Here is a 20,977-nt window from a genome sequence, read left to right as displayed (position 1 = left end):
GAATGCCGAGCCTGGAGGTCAGCTTTCCCAAGGCCGCTTCTCCAAACATGGGCAATATTATGAACATCCAGGTCGCGGGAATAACATTTGCAAATATCTCATACAATGTAAGTTTCCTTTAAAAAAGTGAAATAGTAAGTCCGTCAGCAGAGTGATGTTATAAAACTTATCGGTATGAGAACATATATAATCGCACATTATACATGTTATTTCTTCATATTTTAATTGTGTTTTGTTACTTTATAGCATATTACTAGATTGGCAGCAAACAATCGATCTGTTAAAAAGGCCCATCTCAAAAAAGAATTTAACTGTTATACCATCTTACCTTGTTTATCTTAACAAATGTCAATATTCAAGGCATTGTTAATTTGTTCACATTAAATTTAACATGAACGTTCTGACAAAACGTGACACGAGACCGTCCTTTTAATTAACGAACAGCAATTTTAAGCAATAGTAAATATTGTTTATGTCCCCCAGTCTATACTGGGGGACATATTGTTTTTTGCCCTGTCTGTTGGTTTGTTGGTGTGTTGGTTTGCGTCAAACTTTAACATTTGCCATAACTTTTCCAATATTGAAGATAGCAACTTCATACTTGGCATGCATGTGTATCGCATGGAGCTACACATTTTGAGTGGTGAAAGGCCAAGGTCATCCTTCAAGGTCAAAGGCCAAATATATGGGTCAAAATCGCTCATTTAATGTTCACTATAACTTCGTAACAACTTCTCATGAGCTGCACATTTTGAGTGGTCAATGTCATTCTTCAAAGTCAAAGGTGAAAGGTCAAAGTCATCCTTCAAGGTAAAAGGTCAAATATATGTGGGGGGACAAAGTGTTTCACAAACACATCTTGTTAATAAGTATTTTCCGAAATCACAGACCTATCTGCTAAGTACATTTCAATATCATTATTCATTTCATATCAACACGTCGCATGTACTTATATAACATTTGATATAAATATATTTGAAGAGAGCTGATATTTCGGTCGTAACTTAAATTTTCCGTAAGAATTTTTATTAAACAGGGCCCTACATCTCTTTTTACAGCTAAATGAAGACCTTGTGCTGAAGGTAATCCACACACCGAGCCATGTGGGCGTGTTCATGTCTCAACCAGGGAAGCCAGACGTCGAGAGTATAGTCCCTATGTCGGGTATGCAAGTATGGTCCCTATGTCGGGTATGCAAGTATAGTCTCAATGTCGGGTATACAAGTATAGTCCCTATGTTGGGTATGCAAGTATAGTCCCTATGTCGGGTATGCAAGTTTAGTCCCTATGTCGGGTATGCGAGTATAGTCTCTATGACGGTTATGCAAGTATAGTCCCTATTTTTGTTATGCATGTATTGTCACAATGTCGGGTATGTTAGTATAGTCCCTATGTCGGGTATGCGAGTATTGTCTCTATGACGGTTATGAAAGTATAGTCCCTATTTTGGGTATGCAAGTATAGCCCCTCTGTTAGGTATACAGGTATAGTCCCTATGTCGGGTATGCAAGTATAGTCTCTATGTCCGGTATGCAAGTATAGTCCCTATGTCGGGTATGCGAGAACAGTCGATATGTCGTGTATGTGAGTGTAGTCCCTATTTCGCGTATGCAAGTATAGTCCCTATGTCGGGTAAGCAAGTATAGTCCCTCTATCCGTTATGAAAGTATAGTCCCTATGTCGGGTATGCAAGTATCGTCCCTATATCCGTTATGCAAATATAGTCCCTATGTCGGGTATGCAAGTATCGTCCCCAAATCCGGTGTCCTTAGTTTAATATAAATCCTGACTATCGTAATAATCACATCTCCGCAGAAACCTTATATGCTATCCGATACTTGAAGTGTCTGATTAAAGCATTGTTCGGGAAAACGGGGCTTAATGCATTTTCGGAAAGCGTCATCCGAGATTGGGTTGGGCCGAGATCCGCACGGGCTTATCAGAGCCGACACTTTCCGCTTTTATGGATTGTTTCTATTAAATGAAGTGTCTTCTCAACGAAATTCCAGTTAAGGCGGAAAGTGTCGTCTCTGATGAGCCTGTGTGGACGTTACATGTTAATCTGGGTTGACACTTTACGCATATGCATTAAGCCCAGTGTTTTCAGAACAAGGCTTATTTGATATCTACCAAGTCTACGCCAGTTCGTTGTTGGCAGGTCCGGTTATCATAGACCGTGGAGGGCTGAGGTTTGCTCAGTGTCGATACGAGGACGGGGTGAAGAGCTTTATAGGATACGTGCAGGAGGTGAGTACATGATAGGCGAGGATGTTGTTATTATTTGTGTGTTAGTGATGATGATGAAGGTTCTACTCAAGGAATGTTCGACCAGCTCGGCTGATCTTTACATTCTTATTGGTGTATGTGTATCGTTTGCTTATTTTACACTTTGGGGGGTCCGTCTGTGCCAAGGGCGGCATTGTGTGCGGGCTAGATTGTGGGTTCAGGCACTCATATCACATGGCCTCACTAAAGACTCACGATAATTTTGTCGAATTTTCAATGAGAGCAGTTGAACTTGTGATAAAATATGTTACATTTCGGTGTGGTCTTGTGCTGGGCGAGTGGGATGTGACCGGAGAAACGCCCCCCCCCCCCGTCCGACTAAAGTATGGAGCTAAAGTGAGAATTGAGTGAGCATTACACCGTACCAGACATCCACACATAAGGTGGCCAGTAATCGCTCTTCGTACAAATCACTTCAAACAAATCACTCCGAGTTGTGTGTGGTATGGTTTAGCGTGCTGCCCAAGTGGAGTAAGCGGGGTACCAGACTGCCTTCAGAATATGGTCCGGACTTGTGATCACCAATGCAACACTTAGATGCTCCAGGAGACTCGTTCTAGGAAAAGGGGGTTAAATGCATGTGTATGAATTGTCGTCACTCATGAAGTGACGACACTTTCCACCTTAACAGGATTTTTGCTAAGATGAGACTTTCTGTAAACGTAAAATATGATACAAGTCGAAAGTGTCGTCCCTGATTAGCCTGTGCGGATTGCACAGGCTACGCTAGGACGACATTTGACGCACTTGCATTAAAACCTCTTTTCACAGTCACAATCACCTTAAATGGCAGTACATCGCACCGTGCTTCGTTGGTACTAAAATCATTATCCTGAGTTCTATCTCACCTGATCAGAGAGTTATCTAAAGCTAAACAAACTATTGAATAAAGTCTTTCATGCTCCATCGTTGATAATTAAAGTGTAAAAACTGGTCTGAAACCTGCAGCAAGGAATGTGGTGTTTCTCTATTTCTGTTATATTCAGCGTCTCAAGTCAATAATGTTTTATCACAGATTAGGCTCATACTGAAAACAGAATAATACAATTTGGCGGTGTTATAAATGAAGAACTTAAAGTCATAGATGGATACATACACACATGACAGCATTTATTATATGTATAGAAGATATGATTAATCGATAACAAAAAGAAAATATGTGCATGTATGAAATTTGTTTATTGTGGTTTTGTCGCGTATCTTATACAAATATGCTTTTTATTAAACCACTATACAATACACGAACTCAATTAATTCAGACAATCATTACGTTCACAAATGCTCGTCATAACGAATGCATGTATACAGTTTAACAACATTTTACTTCTTCCGCAGATAAAATTCTCCAAGTGTATTCCTGACATTGAGTTGTCCCGGTTTCCGAAGTGAAGGAAATGACCTCATCTCAAAGCAAACTACAAACTGAACAGATGGTCGTCTTTAACAGATATCCGTGAACATTGGGACTAAAGGAACAGTCTTTATTTGAACCTCGCTCTGTGAAAAGGGGGTTAAATGCAAGTGCGTAAAGTGTCGTACCCGATTAGCCTCTGCAGTCCGCACAGGCGAATCAGGGACGACACTTTCCGTCTTTACCGGAATTTTACTAAGTCTATTACTCATTTCAAAAGAAAAATAATTTAAAAGCGTAAAGTGGCGTCTCTAATTAGCCTGTGCGAACTGAACAGGCTAATCTGGGACGACTTTTTTACGCACAGGCTTTTAACCCCCTATTAACAGAGCGGGGCTGATTTATTATATTGTTATGTAAAAAACAACACTTACACACGCATCTAAAATGTGTTTTGCAATGATTAATGATTTTTATTTAACGGTCGTATTTAACATACGCTTGTATAGAGACTTAACTGTCTTTCGCAATCAATTTTTCTCAATTGACAAAAAACATGATCGCGTTTCTTATGTGGTAAATAGTAATAAAATAGTAACTGCCTTTAATTTAGCTGACAGCTCTTTGCATATATATTAACCTGCTAAATAAATAGTTGAAATAAACACAATACGTCTGTAGAATCTTATTTGTTACGTTGTGTACCGCAGTGGATGGAAACAACAACCACACACTACAATACGTCACACGAAAATTACCTTGCAAAACGTGATGCATAGCATATTTATTACATTATCCCATCATATAGATTACTCACTCGCAGGATTGTTAGGTCTGTTCGTCGTCATTTGATTGATTATTGTATCTCGTGAAGTGTAACTTGATTCCCACCGTCACACACCTACCTGTTTCCGGAGCAGAGGCGATACGAGAGGCTGCACTACAGTAGGGTCACAATCCGATTTACCTGTTCTGTAACATAGTCCGATGAGATAACAAAGTATCACCGATTACAGTCGAAACCCGATGGCTCGAACCCGCCGAGACCGACAACAAAAGTTCGAGCCATCCGGAATGCGAGCCATACGGTTTATAATACACTTATGTTTACTAACATGATTCTGCAATAGATTAACATCTGCATTCGAAAAGTATTCACACTGCCTAAACTCATTTCTACTTTCTGCTTTTGACCGCTGTAATGTGTGATCTTTGAGATTCCGACAATGGGGTTCAATTTCATTCTGGAAAACTTTGTTTCATTTGAAGTCTAGTATACAACAATGATTTAGGTTCACTTTCTGTATGCAAAACTGTCTGAACATTTGAAGTCTGTTATACAACAATCTTTACATTTGAAATATTCCTTGCAGATGTTAACTCATTTTAATCAATTTATTACGTTGCATCTCACTATGTTAAGTTCTTTATTATTTTATGCATGTTCTTGAATAACAATATTGCGTAACTGCAAACTATGAATCAGCTACACATTGATGACGACACAATTTAAGACTTATTTGTCACGGTATGCATACCAATGTTATATAGCATTCACATATGGTCATACAAGTGTTTGCGTAACAACATTCGACTTCTTTCATGAAGAGATAACTCATGATACCCACAAACAGTGGTTTAAGCATCCTTAACTTATCAAATAGCTATATTTTCTGCCTGTTAGATATGGCGTAGTGTGTACACATACTATTTGTGTCGGTTTTGGTTTACTTTTCATTCGTATATGAGAGTTATATTCCTACTGCTTATTACAAACAGTGTTTTTATTGATTTCGTTAAAACAATGTTTTGGACAAGGGTTTTGTACGGTGTCATACAGGGGTCAAAATACATTTTTTAATTGGTGATCTCTTCTAAGGGCGTTCCCGATATCTGACAAATCAAAATGCCAGCCATTATAAAAATGATGCGATTTGATAATTGTGCACGTAAAACAATTTAAGACGATTCTACAAGTGTAATTGGTCTATATCTGCGTTCATATTTATCGCGTCTGCATGTCTTAGCTATCTCGTGCGCAGGAAATAGCTTTAAGTGCACACTTTATTGCTTTTTCGTACGCACGTGTTAGCTAGCGAGTTAGAACGTTATAAATATGACCTTTAAAAAAGGCTCGTTTTGACTCTTAGGTAATACACCTTTATAGAAATGACTCGTAAATGACTCTTAGGTAATACACCTTTATAGAAATGACTCGTAAATGACTCTTAGGTACTACACCTTTATAGAAATGACTCGTAAATGACTCTTAGGTACTACACCTTTATAGAAATGACTCGTAAATGACTCTTAGGTAATACACCTTTATAGAAATGACTCGTAAATGACTCTTAGGTAATACACCTTTATAGAAATGACTCGTAAATGACTCTTAGGTACTACTCTTTAATATAGATTGTCAATCGCATAAATATATTGACGTAGACGTTCGAAAAAGACAAGACCGTCGATTAACAATACTACATAACATGAACAAAAAAGGGACACAACTCATTGAATAATAATGTTGACAGATGGGCGTTTAGAGTTCTTTTGACCAACGTGTTGAAGTTTCTAAATATATTATATTTACCATGAAATATCATAAATATACATGTTAACAGCATAAGTCATATTCAAGGAATGGCATTTCTTATACTAAGTAGCAATGTCAATTATATTTCAAAGCATGTGTTACCGACGGTAAAAGACCAACATAATTAATACACATATACAACTATTATAACATAATAAATACAATAATACAACCGACAGACATCATTGGAAAAGATGTATAAAATGCATATTTACCTAAAGTATTATATATGCGATGAAATATCATAATATACATGTAAACAGCTTGAATCATAAGCAAGGAATGACATTTGAAATAGCCATTCGTGCACTCGGATGCGGTTGAGTGAATAAACTCATACGCGACAAGCCAACTAACGTAAAAAAGTGTTAGTAAAAAGGGTTCAACTTTCTACTCAGTCTCTTCATACTGTTTACAGTTTACAGTTATTTCATACACTCAACACATTACTATGGCAAGCGGTATCCCAAGAAACTAGGTTTCTCATGAGAACCTAGGTTTTCAGATTGAGAACCTAGGTTCTCGCTTGAAGATTGCACATGGCTTCAAGAACTCAAGTTTTCAAATGAGAACCTAAGTTTTAATCAGAACCTAGGTTCTCATTTGAAAACCTAGGTTCTCAGAATGTGAACCTATGTTCTCATGAGAAACCTAGTTTCTTGCGGGTCGACGCATAATCCCAAGAAACTAGGTTTCTCATGAGAACCTAGGTTCTCAGAATGAGAACTTAGGTTCTCGCTTGAAGATTGCACATGACTTCAAAACCAAAGTTTTCAAATGAGAACCTCATTTGAAAACCTTGGTTCTCATGAAAACCTAGGTTCTCGCTTGGAGATTGCACATGGCTTCAAGAACCCAAGTTTTCAAATAAGAACCTAGGTTTTCATGAGAACCTAGGTTCTCATTTGAAAACCTAGGTTCTCATGAGAACCTAGGTTAGTACCTCAAAATACATTGTATTTTACTAGTTTAGTCCATAGACCTACTCGCCAAACTGAATCGAATGCCTTCTGAAAGTCTATGAATGCACAACATAGCTTGGTCTTTTTATCCTTGCAATATTCAGACAACAGCTGTAATATAAAAATATTATCTAGGGTGCTATGTTGTTTCCTAAAACCCGCCTGATTTTTAAGTAACAGTTCATTTTCTTCAAGATATAATGTTAGGCGTTCATTAACAATAGCCGTAAACAATTTACTTAAACATCTCAAAATCGTAATTGGCCTGTAGTTTTCGGGCGATAATACGCTGCCCTAATTCTTATATATTGGCACAACGACACCAGCTAGCCAAGCTTCAGGAATATTTCTAGAAGAAAGAATTTTATTAAGTAGCTTAACATAAATGGGTAAAATAATGTCACGTGAAGCCTTAATATATTCAATAGTTATCTTATCTAAACCGCTAGCTTTACCATTTTTAAGTTTTGTAACTACTTTCTTAATCTCAGCTTCCGTTATTTCATTATCAAGGTTATTGTCAAAATTAACTTCGGAGGGTTATTCTGCCTCCGGTTCGTGATCACATATAATATTTGAGTCAAGGTCCTTAAAAAAATTGAAAAATATACTCTCATCAAAATTCGCCCTACTTTTATTTCCACTTATGCTATTTATATATATCCAGTAGTCCTTAGGTGATTTTGTGCGCATATTTCTTATGTCTTTCTTAAAAGAACGTTTATAGCTTAAAGATGCAACTCTAATTCGCTTTTGTAATGTCTACTTGCGTTCAGCATTTCGGCCTTATTATTATCATTTTTGCATGCAATAAATCTTCTCCTACATCTATGGAACGCAGAACGCGATATCTTACAATTTTCATCAAATCAAGGCCTTTTCTTGTGTTTTTTAGAATTACAATTGTTTTTGCTATTACTATAAACGCCGAAAGTATTTTTAGCTGAATCGACGAAGCATTCGCCAATCAGGTTAACTATGTTGTTAATAGCTTCCTTATCATTATCAATCGTATAATTATCTAGCAAATTCTGAATCAAGTTTTTCTACATTTATATTCGATAAAAATTCTCCACATTTAGCATAATTCCATTGTCTAACTTTTTCAACACCTTGCTTTGAATTTAAATCTTCATAATAAAGTGATTTAAGATTAAAATTTATACAACAGTGCGCGTCTGACAACAATGGACAGAACTCAGTAATCTCAAAATGGGTAAAGAATTTGAGGCTATCCTTAGATGCAATTGTAAAGTCAACTACAGAGGAATTTTTACATGTACATGTACCATCATTTTCATCGAGAAATGCCCTACCGTTAATTACAATAAGCTCATGTGATTCACAGAGCTCAATTAATTTTGTACCCATTCTATTGACATTATGATCATGTGAGGCTCTTGACAATGACATATGTGATGCTTGTAATATATGGTTTATACTTATGTCGAAAACATCATTAGGATTGATATCAATTTGTTCGTATAGGAAATTGTCAACAATAGTAATATCAGGAAGAAGACCAGTGCGCCCATTCAAGTCGCAGAGTAAGATAACATACTTATGGTTCGATGTAAAATGTTCTACTTCATCACAAAATTTATCATATAGTTCCCTAGAAAAATATTGTGTGTTGTCAGGGGGTACATAAACTACCCCAAAGATAAAAGCCTCGTCAGCGTTAAATAACCGCTTATCTAGTTTAAACCAAAGCACGTATTCACAATCTGTATCAATTAATTTAAAATCTTGTTGTAACTGATTTTTAATGAATACACCTATACCTCCGGATTTTTTAAAGTTTTCTGTTTTCGAGTCTTAGATACAAAGTTAAAGTTCTTAAAATCAATAACGTCAACTTCATCTTAATTCGTTTCAGAGCATGTAAAAATATCGAAGCTTGAAACCGTGTTACAAAATTCTGGTATAAGTAATTTAGACTTTAAGCCACACACATTAAGGAAGAAAAATGTCACACTGCGCGGAGACTCATCACCATGGCAACCCTATAAAAGAGTACCCATGGACGCTGGCTGTTCGGATTCGCGATGACTACTTCCGGGCTGGGTAGCTGGAGTCCGCTGTGGACTCTGGCCGGTGCTGGGAGCCGGTCTGTTCCTCCAGGGGCGGGGGACCGCATTCTGCCTCCAGGGACGGGGAGGAGCATCTTGTGGCTGAGAATGCGGAAGGTCCTCAGGTCGGATTTCTCTGCCGTTAACGAGGAGCCTGTCCTTAACAAGAACTGCACGTTCGATTTCACGTCGTAGCTGGCGTAATAGTGGATAGAGGTTCCTGCGGTTCTGCTCTATTTCCTCCGAAAACTGTTCATTAATTCCAAAGTTCGTACCCGCCAGTTTGTAGCCAGAGCGTCGGACGCGTTCACGCTCCTTTAAGAGTGTAAATTTCGCAACAATCGGGCGCGGCTCCTTTCTCGACGTGTTACGTCTCAACCGTGTAGACCTGGATATTCCAGAGCGGACATCACTTGTGTGTACAATATTTCGTAAACACACACTTATTGTGGAGGGAGTAGCCATAACCACTACAGTGTAAATGGACTAGATAATCACGTGATCCCATTCATTCGATTTACGGGAATAGTATTGCATTATGCATATGGCCCGGATTTTTTATCACGTGTACCAATAGAAACTCGGTTTACGCAATTGAACATTCATTGGATATACTATCCAATACGTATTTGTTTACAAACATTGTCATGTGCGCATGGAAGTTGATGTTTATGGGCCCATCCGTAGAGACTTGGATTTTTTAAACTCGTGACGTCGAGTTCTAACTAAAATGTTCTTGAGAGAATCTTTGTGTGCGGCGGACTTAAAAGGATTTTACTTATAGTGAAATCGTCTTACAATAAAAAAGTGCCAAGACACTTTTTGACGATGCTGGAACAGCGTCGTCTAAGGTTTGATAACCAGTAAAAAAAATCTTAACAATGGGAACCTATGTAAAAGACCGAGCCAGTCCGATTGAGATAACTCGATTTTTCAGTTACTTCCCTTGGCATTCGCCACTGCGTAGGAGATTGCTCGTTGATTTTTATTGATAACATTCTCCTAGCAGAGTTGTCGTTCGTGTTGATAAAGGTAAATATTAATAGAACAGCATATCCTGGGGAAACAGATTCAATAAGTGTATCAGAACGTTAATTTAAAATTAGTAATTTTACATCCATTTTATTTTATGGACCAATGAAACAACTATATATTTTCTCTATTTTGTTTGATATTTGTTCTCGATTTAGTAAATAAATTGCGAATAAAACATGTAATATTAACTTTTTACGTGATCACAAAACTAAAGAATGCGAACAATTTCGAACCTGCAAATTGTAAACGCTGTACTACTATGATATATATAGATATAACAACATTACTTTCGTAATTGTTCCGTCCCGATAGCGCAGTGGTAAGGACACTCGCTTTTTCACCTTTACGACACCGGTTCGATTCCCGCTCCCGGCGCAATGTTATATTTTGTCTGTTTTGTGGTCACCATTCCGGACAGGTGTTTTTTTTCCGGATAATCTCATCCCCCCGCAGCATTTGACCATATAAAAAATTAAAAAGTATTTCAGTACAAAACAAATAGCTGGAAATTGCAGCTATCATTCAAAATTCGTCCCAACTGTCCTCAATCTAATCTTATTAGGTAGGAGTGCTGGACACACTCCGGGTCCCAACATTATGCAGCCTCAGCGCGGAGGTAACTCATTACCTTGGAAAAACACAAATGCACAGACTGGGTGCAGCCTAGGCGCGTATAGACTCAAACAAGGCAACAAACTCAAGTGTGGGCACAATCATTTAAAATTTACATATTGAATACGATTATTCTAACAGAAATTACACAACCACCTAAGTGTACATAACATGTTTGATATTTCGTTCGATTGTTAGATTTCAGCATATACATGTATAAGGTCATTTCGCTATTAGTTAACTCATCCATATGTTCGTGGGCGAACTCGGATAGTCAAGTGCTCATACGATTGAGCTCACATGGTCCGGCTATGTGCTCATACCTACTTTCGAGAATCATCATGAAGGTATTGCCATACTTAATGAACAAGAATGTGACCCGCCTCCCAGTTTCGCTCAATGGGTCAAGTTACCCACGGGTACTACTTCCCCGTACCCCTAAACGTTTTTTCGTACCAAAAATATTTCGTACGCAAATTTTTTCGTACCAAATTTTTTTTTCGTACCCAAAATTTTCGTACCCAATTTTTTTATCGTACCCAAATGTTCGTATCAACATACACAATTGTGGTGATATAGATAGACTTAAATTGATGTTTTATATCCATCCTCTTTAAAAGCATCGTCACACCAGTACTGTCAGTACTTTGATTAAGTGTGTATGTGTGTACTTGTGTAGTAATTTGTATTACTAAAGGAATTAGGATTTTACTGGTAAGAGTTGTTTTTTTTCTAATTATTGTATACATATTAAAATAAAGTTCTGTCACATAGTTCATTTTGAATAATCTCACGTGCAACTTAGTGGAATATATTCTGATTCAAACACTCTTGATTTTGTGCGCATTAGATATTGAATGAATTTTACATAACACTTGTATATATTTTGATAAAGTTTCAATACGCTTTTATTAAATAGTTTAAAATTAATAGTTTAAAGTAACATTACTACTCAAAATCAACGAAAATTTCGTACAATATTTCACAAAATAAACTTTACCAATTAAAAATCAGTGTTCCTTATGGCAATTGCCGAAATTTCAACGCCAGATGTGGTCTGGTAAAATATATGTTTATAGATACAAAATTCTCGTTGTTTTTCCATTTTAATTTCCCGCGAATATATATATTCATACGACACATGAACACTAACATAGTGTTCGTGTGTCGTATGAATAGACATATTCGCGGGAAATTAAAATGGAATTTATTGTGGTCACAAATAAAGCAAGAGCTGTCAGAGGACAGCGCGCTCGACTATTCGAGTGCTTGACAGTATAACGTAAGCCATCATGGAGAAATTGTTCATATTCAATAATTTATTAGCCGATCTTTCAAAAAATAAAAATGAATAAAAAATGAATATTTTTTTGAGGGGGGGGGGTAGGGGGGGGGGGTAGGGGGGTAGGAGGGGTATGGGGTGAGAGGGGGTGTGGTAATTTATTAGATGATGTTTAAAAAAAATAATTTTTTTTCGGGGGGGGGGGCTGGGGGGTAGGGGGTGGGGGGTGAGAGGGGGGTATAATGTGGGGTGTGGTAGTTAGATGATGTTTAAAATTGAGGGGGGGGTGGGGGTATGGGGGTGGGGGGTGAGAGGGGGGTATAATGTGGGGTGTGGTAATTTATTAGACGATGTTAAAAATTATATTTTTTTTGGGGGGGGGGGTGAGGTTGGGGGGGGGGGGGAGGGATTCTGGTAGGGGCGTGGGGTAATGTTTGGAGGAATCCATTGTGGTATTCAGGTAAGTGTTGTTTTGTCAAAGTAATAATAAAATGTGATCATAAATAAAGAAGCAAAAAATTAATTTAAGCAAAAGGTTTAATTATTTAAGTGTAAAAGGGGCCATAATTATGTCAAAATGCTTAATACAGTGGTCTGCTCTTGTTTATAGGTTGGGGTCATGTTGGTAAATAAGTATGCAACATATAAAAGCAATATGTCAAAGGATATAGGAAATATTTGGGGTAGTACGCACACTTTATAAATTTATCAATAATATGCATATTCTAAGTATAAAAGGGGCAATAATTATGACAAAATGCTTGTTAGAGTTGTCTGCTCTTGTTTATAGGTTGGGGTGATGTTGGTAAACAAGTATGCAAAATATAAAAGCAATATGTCAAGGGACAATGAAAATAAATGGGGTAGTACGAAAACTTTATCATTTGCTGCATATTCTAAGTGCAAAAGGGGCCATAATTATGACAAAATGCTTGATAGTGTTGTCTGCTCTTGTTTATAGGTTGGGGTCATGTTGGTATACAAGTATGCAAAATATGAAAGCAATATGTCAAGGGACAAAGAAAATATTTAGGGTAGTACGGAAACTTTAACATTTGCACGCAGACGCTAACGCTAACGCTAACGCTAACGCTAACGCTAACGCTAACGCTTACACAGACGCCGACGCCGACGCCGGGGTGAGTAGGATAGCTCCACTATATATATTTCATATATAATAGTCGAGCTAAAAACGAGCATTTTGTATCTACAACAATCTTTCTAATCATACCACATCTGGCGTTGAAATTGTGGCTATTGCTATAAGGAACACTTATTGTTTAGGTGTTAACTTTATTTTGCGAAATACTTTACGAAATGTTCGTTGATTTTGAGCGTAATAGAGACTTTAAGCGGACTAAACCGATGCCGTTCAAGTGGGAAGAGCCACAACAGAAGGCGTTTGACGAATTAAAGGCTCAGCTAACCAATCCCCCGGTTTTGGCTTACGCAGACTACAGCAAGCCTTTCATCTTACATACAGATGCGTCTTTCGTTGGACTCGGTGCTGTGTTATATCAACGCCAAGATGGAAAGAAACGTCCAAAGCATTCGTAAGCCGAAGTCTGAAGCAGAGTGAGCGATCATATCCTGTTCACAAGCTCGAATTTCTTGCCTTGAAATGGTCAGTCACAGACAAGTTCCACGACTATTTGTATGGCGGGAAATTCGAGGTTATTACAGATACCAATCCACTTACGTACGTCAACAGCTCAGCCAAGTTAGATGCCATGAGTAATCGGTGGGTCGCTGCGCTGTCAAACTACGACTATACCATCACTAACAGGAAGGGGTCGTCTCATTTAGATGTCGATGGTTTAATTCGCTGTATCCCAAAAAAAGTTATTGACGCCGTCAGTCAGGCTGCGGCAGCTGAAACTGTCCCACTTTCGGAGACAATACGCAACCCAGAAGTAGTGTTACCTAGCCAGCATATGGACGTGCCTGCTAAGTTGTTAAATGCACATATCTTATCGTTTACAGTCTGGCGCAAGGCACAGGGTCAGGATGAAATCATTTCAACGGTCATCAATCACCTTACGCACGGAGCCAAACCGGCTAAGCCAATGGATCGTAGATTGATACCTTTTCTAACGGATTGGTCAAACCTGACGGTATTGCAAAGTGTTGAGTACCGGAAGACCTCAGTAGACTATGATGAGCGCTAACAGATTGTTTTGCCTGAGTTTCTTCGGCATGATGTCTTTAAAGCGCTACACGACGACCTTGGTCACCAGGGACGGGATAGAACCTCCGCATTATTTTCAGAAAGATTATATTGGCCGGGATGAATACGTTCGTGACCAACTCAGTGAGAAATTGTCGACGCTGTATTCGACGTAAAGCACGTGCTACAGTTTCATAGCTAATCCCAATAACTACCACATCACCGATGGAGGTACTCTGCATCGATTATCTTTCACTTGAGCGTTCCAAGGGTGGATATGAAAATGTACTCGTGTTGACGGACCATTTCAGCCGATTTACAGAGGCCTTTTCGACTCGAAACCAAACGGCGAAGACTACCGCCAAGGTTCTTTTTGAAAGTTTTATAGTACATTATGGTTTTTCTGCAAGGGTTCATAGTGATCAAGGGAGGCAATCCCGAGTCGGCGGTCATCAAGGAGCTATGTCACTTCGCTGGCGTAGAAAAGACTCGAACAACACCCTACCACCCCATGAGAAATGGAATGTTTTAGCGGTTCAACCAAACGTTGCTCAATATGCTTGGTGCGTTGGAGGAGTGTTAGAAACAAGATAGGAAGTCGCATGTTGCTAGTCTGATATATGCATACAATGCCACACGTCATGAGAGTACTGGATTTGCTCCGCATTTTCTGATGTTTGGTAGACACCCACGTCTAGCTATCGACGCTTTTCTGGGGCTTCCGACTGACAGCCTATCTTCCTGTTCACAGTCAGAGTATATGAAAAAGCTTCAGGATTGCCTCCGTTTTGCCTATGACAAGGCACGAGAACAAGCTGCGAAGGCCTCGGCAGTCAACAAACTAAGTTATGATACTCGAGCTAGTAGCTCTGTTCTCCTTCCAGGTGACCGTGTCCTTGTAAGGAATGTATCCATCCGGGGAAAACAGAAATTAGCGGAGAGATGGGAGACAAATTCATATACCGCATTCGGAAACCAATTGAAGATGTACCGGTGTACGAAGTTAAACGGGATGGAACTCGATTAAAGAAGTCCAGGACTCTCCATCGAAAATTACTCCTTCCGTTTATGAGTACAACGGACGTCAAGGACAACGATGACGACGAGCAATTCAGCACAAGTCGTGATTAAGACGATACGGTGCATGAATTAAGTAATGCTGGTAAAGATACACGAACAACTGTGGAGCATTTGAACAGTGATGACACATCTGACGGTCAAGTGGGTCCAATGTTATCCCTGCGAGGCGAAACCAACGGGTTTCAAACCAGTCAAATTCTTTGATACCCAAAAGGAACCGCAGACCACCAAAATGGATGACAAGTGGTGGTTGGCGAACTTGAATTTTAGTTGATTGTGTAGTAAAGATTTACGGACTTTGATTGATATTTAAAATCAATTACTGGAGTATATGTTGAGTGTGATTGTGCAAAATTATTACGTGTATTCAAAAGTTTACTATTATATCTCTTTATTTTGTACTTTAGTGTACACCGTGTATACTGGTATCATGTGTTGTGATAGAAATGCAACATGTCAAATCTGGGGGGAGCATATAGTCGCCGCTTCGTCTGTCCGTGTGTCCGTGTTTCCGTGTGTCCGTCCGTCCGTCCGTGCACAATTTTTGTCCGGGCTATTTCTCAGCTACTTATAACCGGAATTCAATGAAAACTTTATGGGAAGCTTCACTACCAAGAGGAGATGTGCATATTATCAGCGGGTTCTGGTCGGATGATTTTTTACAGAGTTATGGTCCTTTGAAATTTTCTATTAACGTGCATATAGTGCAATTCTTGTCCGGGCTATTTCTCAGAAACAAATGACCGGAATTCAATGAAAACTTTATGGGAAGCTTCACTACCAAGAGGAGATGTGCATCTTATCAGCGGGTTCTGGTCGGATGATTTTTCACAGAGCTATGGCCCTTTGAAATTTTCCATTGTACATCGAGTGCAATTCTTGTCCGAGCTATTTCTCAGCAACTTATTACGGGAATTCAATGAAACTTTATGGGAAGCTTCACTACCAACAGGAGATGTGCATATTATCAGCCGGTTATAGTCGGATGATTTTTCACAGCGTCATGGCCCTTTGAAATTTTCTATAAACTGTACATATAGTGCAATTCTTGTCCGGGCTATTTCTCCCCAACTACTGACTGGAATTCAATGAAGCTTTATGGAAAGCTTAACTACCTTGAGGAGATGCGCATGCTATTTGTTGGTTCTGGTTAGATGATTTATTTAGAGAGTTATGGCCCTTTGAAATTGTTTAGTTGCTAAACCATCCATCATATTATTTTGTCCAAAGTTATGCCCCTCAAGACGTTTCCTTTTATCTGAATATATAGTGCAATATTGTGACAAAAAAAAAACCTTTGGGGAGCATCACCCGTCTCCGACGGTTTCTTGTCTTTCAATAAATATAGCGTGTTTACTAAGCACATATATTCTGATATCGATATGTTAACACATATAGCCTATGATATTCGATGCTTTAGGAAGTTTACACAGTAGTATTGCGTTGCATATGACGTTGGATATTGTTTAAATTTAAAAAAAACATCATATAATAAATAATTATTATGTACAACTTACCTTAAAGGTAGTAATTATGTAGCTTATATTGTTTCTCGGGGTTAACGAGTTATCTCCTTAAATTTAATGTTTGACCTAAAGTAAGTACATTAAAATATTGAGTTGGAGACTAGCAAACATTCACATTGTGTTTATATTGTTACATTAGCTATTTGTATCCGTACGTTCTTATGTTCATTTCCTTTTCATTCTTTTGCATCTTAAAGTAAGAGTACATAAAAGTCAGGAGACATTTAGTATGAGCAGGGAAAGTATATCATAGGAAATGAAACCATTATGTTTACTCAAACCATGCCAATGCTACTTTAATAAATAATTGTACAGTTGACAGCTTTCCCTGATGAACAGTTATCACTTACATTCATCTAATCAGTCATTTTATCCATTATAGCAACTAACCTGCTACGCACTGACCGATCACCAAATGCAATACTTATTGCATTTGCCTTTTATATTTTGTATACGACGGTTGGATTGTTGATGTGAAATAAATATCTTTGATATATATAATTGCTTGCAGTTACCAATCATCAGCAATTAAGAATCCACTACGACATAACTACATGCCGACTGAGCTACGTCGACATACGCGTTCGAACTGTATGCCGGTTATCTGAAGTTTCTGCTTAATACACTTAGTCAGTTCTGTTTCTGTATCTTCGTATCACCGGCCATCTGGAAATTGTCTGGGATATTTGTGAATATCAAGTTATCTCGCATACTTCTACATTTCAAGTCCAAAAGATCATCTTTCAAAGATTAATTCAAGGCATTGAGGCTTGAAAGAGCACTGCGCAATTCGTCGTTCTCCTGTTTTAAACTTTTCAGATCAGAGTCACATTTCGCGATATTACTCAAGTTCTGGGCACAACTTATTGCTACTATATCGAATTGATCACTCATGAATGATACGGAATCTTTCAATTCGCTGGTTATTTTCTCATTGATATTTAGACGTTGCTCGAAGTCCTGCATTTTAACGGACATAGTTTTAACACATATTTCTATGCTGTCAAGTTTATCAAGTTTCTGAAGTTTTTCAAAACTCTTTTCAAACGATAGATGTTTACTCATCATCATGTCATGTGCAGTTGAGGATAGCATCATGTTCCCGGTTTTGTTTTCGGACAACACCCGACCAGTGTCCAGATCTAAATAGGACAGCTCCCCGTCGACGGAAGAATCCGATCCAATCGCCGGCCTCATGCGCTTCCGATCTTGACGAGACATTACTCCGTCGCTCGTTTTTTGAGTCGAGGCGTCGACCTTGCTGCCTGACATCTTGACTCTAATATACTTCACAAAAGGTAGGCAGAGACGGGGACATGTACAACTAGGGAGACACAATTGCTCATATAGTACATTTGTTTATACACATCAAGCAGCTAAATTGAATAAGACATGTATCTAATAGTAAGCGTTGTGTTTTTTTGGCTCTTTATTCCGCAATGAACTCGAACAACATGGAGTACTGTCACTACTGTGTGAACTCCGCTTAAAAAAAGTGAGAAAAATACAGAGCCAAATAAACACAACTGACCTTATACAGTCTGGTTCCCGTTTCATACTGGAAACTAATCAAATACTACAAAAGAACTCTACTAATCCTATTTACTGTTAAAAGCTACCCTGTCCAATCATTGAACAATGAGAGCAATGTTTCCTTTAAAAACAATTTACTTCCAAGCCTATTCAATATCATTCAGAATAAATATATTTATGAAACAAATATATTTAAAACAACTAAAATTTAAATACGTCTATAACAATAATAACTCTGTCAATTGTAAAAATGAGGAAGGTATCAGAAATGTTGAATAGTACATTCCTAAAAAAGTTTTGAAACTCGCCAGAAACAATGCAATAAAATGATCGCCTTAATACAATGTAAAGTAAAACACGGTATTTCGAAAATAAGAACAGAACAACGCATAAAAGATAGTTGTTTTGTAATTAATTATCTTATCCAACTGCTTTTTGTTCTTTTTCATGTGTGACTCTGTTTAAGACACACACTTTTTCTCTGACCTTGAAATGAAACACATGTTAATAAATACACATAGATGCAATCTGAAAGTGTGCAAAATTGTCATTAAATCTATAGCCTAGTTAGCAATCAATTTATTTTTAAACCGAAAGTAGGATTTCTATACGTATACGTGAATTTCGACAAACGCGATTATTTCTAAGTTTTAAAACGAAAAAAGACGGATTTCAACCTTGTAAACACAAGATATATTCTAATTGGCATTGATAAAATTAAATCTATAGCCTAGTTAGCAATCAATTTATTATTTTTCAAATGGAACCGCTGTTAAAAACGAAAGGAGGATTCCTATACGTATACGTCCATTTCGACAAACGCGACTATTTTTAAGTTTTAAAGCGCAAAAAGACGGATTTCTACCTTGCAACCACCAGATATATTCTAATTGGCATAGAAAAAAAAATCTATAGCCTAGTTAGAAAGAAATTTATTAATTTTCAAACGGTACCGCTTTTAAAACCGAAAGTAGGATTTCTAGACGTATACGTCCATTTCGACAAACGCGATTCTTTGAAAGTTTTAAAGCGCAAAAAGACGGATTTCTACCTCGTAACAACCAGATATATTATATTGGCATGGATAAAATATGTTTCTTATTTTAACTGAAATTTACTATGCCAAATAAGTTGTGCCGCTTTAAATAAAACAACAACTTGAATTATATCAAACATTATACATATTTACATTAACCGTTTATACAAATACTGGTAAACTGCAAATTACACGGTAAAAGTAACGCGAAATAAAGCTACATAAAAATCAGCACACCTATGGTATCTTACAAAAATATGAAAACGAACAATACTTTGATGGTATTTCATTTTGCAAAGGCTGATCAATTAATGTCACAAGCATCCAATTTGCTAAAAAAAGCATCTACTTAATCAAGCATTTTATATTGTATTCAACTAAATAGGAGTTTTAGTAGCTTTGGCAATAGATATGCTTGAGCTCGATGTCAATCTTCAACTTCAAGAGTAATAATATATAATGAAATCATATCATATAAAAATATGTATTTGGTACAGCATTGAATGTTTTACCGATGCTCTCATTAATCAGCCTACTATCTGGGCAAACATCTAAAAGATAAACAACTACACTTGAGACATTTAGGCTTATGGTTAACCGTGTACAAATTCATGTCACTTGCTCCAAATAATACATTTTAATGGAAGTAATCGTTCATGTCTTCGCATACGGGTAAACATTAGCAACTTTAGTATTGGAGTTTACTCGGCATTGTCAATGCCGTATTTATCACATATTTTTATTTATTTTTCAGCGTTCTTTGCGTCATACTTCACTTTATAAGTCACAATCTTCTTCAGTGGGTGTGTCCTTTTATTTCTGGTACATTTTATTATGTTTACATATATGGTATTCTAATGGCGGACTTCAAAGTATTAGGACAAACTTTTCACATTCTGGTAGAATTTTTTACCTTTTAAACCTCTGTTAATTCTTCCCCATGACACTGATCTATTTCATTCAGAGAGCAAGTATCCGTTTCTTTTATCGGACCGTTTGTGTAACCCGTCCCTCCTTGTTCTGGCAAGTCTAGTGTATTCTGATAGCCTCCACCAGTTTCTTCCATCTGTCTTATTACATGTTCAGTCTTTTCGACAGTATCATATTGTTGTATCATAACCTGGCTATATCCAAAGCTTCGATCGGCTTCTTCGATATGAAGCTTAACATAACCAGCCCCGTCTTGCTTTGACAGTTCATTTGCGTTCGGTTGACTACTTTCCGGCTGCTGTGTGATATCAACATAATTCGAACAGCCGGTTCCAGTATCACAATTGTCATTTGGAGATTGAGAGCATTCGCTGTGGTATCTACGCTCATGTGCTTGCGACACACCTGTTTTCCGCTTCCGTTGAAAAAATCCAAACTGTTGAAAAACAAACAACAAAAGCGGTCTATCTTTGAATTACATAGCATAACATTTTAAATCAAATGACAAT

The 20,977-nt window shown here is 37.7% G+C and overlaps 2 protein-coding genes across 3 annotated transcripts in view; one reads left to right on the top strand and one right to left on the bottom strand.

The window, feature by feature from the left end:
• Positions 1-4,320, top strand: part of LOC127856589 (uncharacterized) — a 19,565-nt gene extending 15,245 nt beyond the window's left edge. Inside the window, exons 12-15 of one of the 2 annotated variants that reach the window (XM_052392885.1) lie at positions 1-107; positions 1,059-1,164; positions 2,159-2,247; positions 3,622-4,320. The exon at positions 1-107 is cut by the window's left edge and continues 3 nt beyond it. In XM_052392885.1, coding sequence (XP_052248845.1) covers positions 1-107; positions 1,059-1,164; positions 2,159-2,247; positions 3,622-3,675 — 356 coding nt within the window. In that variant the 3' untranslated portion in view covers positions 3,676-4,320. Of the gene's footprint in view, positions 108-1,058; positions 1,165-2,107; positions 2,248-3,621 lie in introns of both variants that reach the window. The other variant, XM_052392884.1, reaches the window with a different exon arrangement.
• Positions 4,321-18,311: 13,991 nt separating this feature from the next.
• Positions 18,312-20,977, bottom strand: part of LOC127856585 (integrin alpha-4-like) — a 32,793-nt gene continuing 30,127 nt past the window's right edge. Inside the window, exon 20 of the mRNA XM_052392881.1 lies at positions 18,312-20,904. Within this exon, the coding sequence (XP_052248841.1) occupies positions 20,455-20,904 (450 nt within the window). The 3' untranslated portion in view covers positions 18,312-20,454. The remainder of the gene's footprint in view (positions 20,905-20,977) is intronic.

Source organism: Dreissena polymorpha, chromosome 13 (genome assembly GCF_020536995.1).
Source record: "Dreissena polymorpha isolate Duluth1 chromosome 13, UMN_Dpol_1.0, whole genome shotgun sequence".
Lineage (NCBI taxonomy): Eukaryota > Metazoa > Mollusca > Bivalvia > Myida > Dreissenidae > Dreissena > Dreissena polymorpha.
This window is presented reverse-complemented; position numbering and strand designations above follow the sequence as displayed.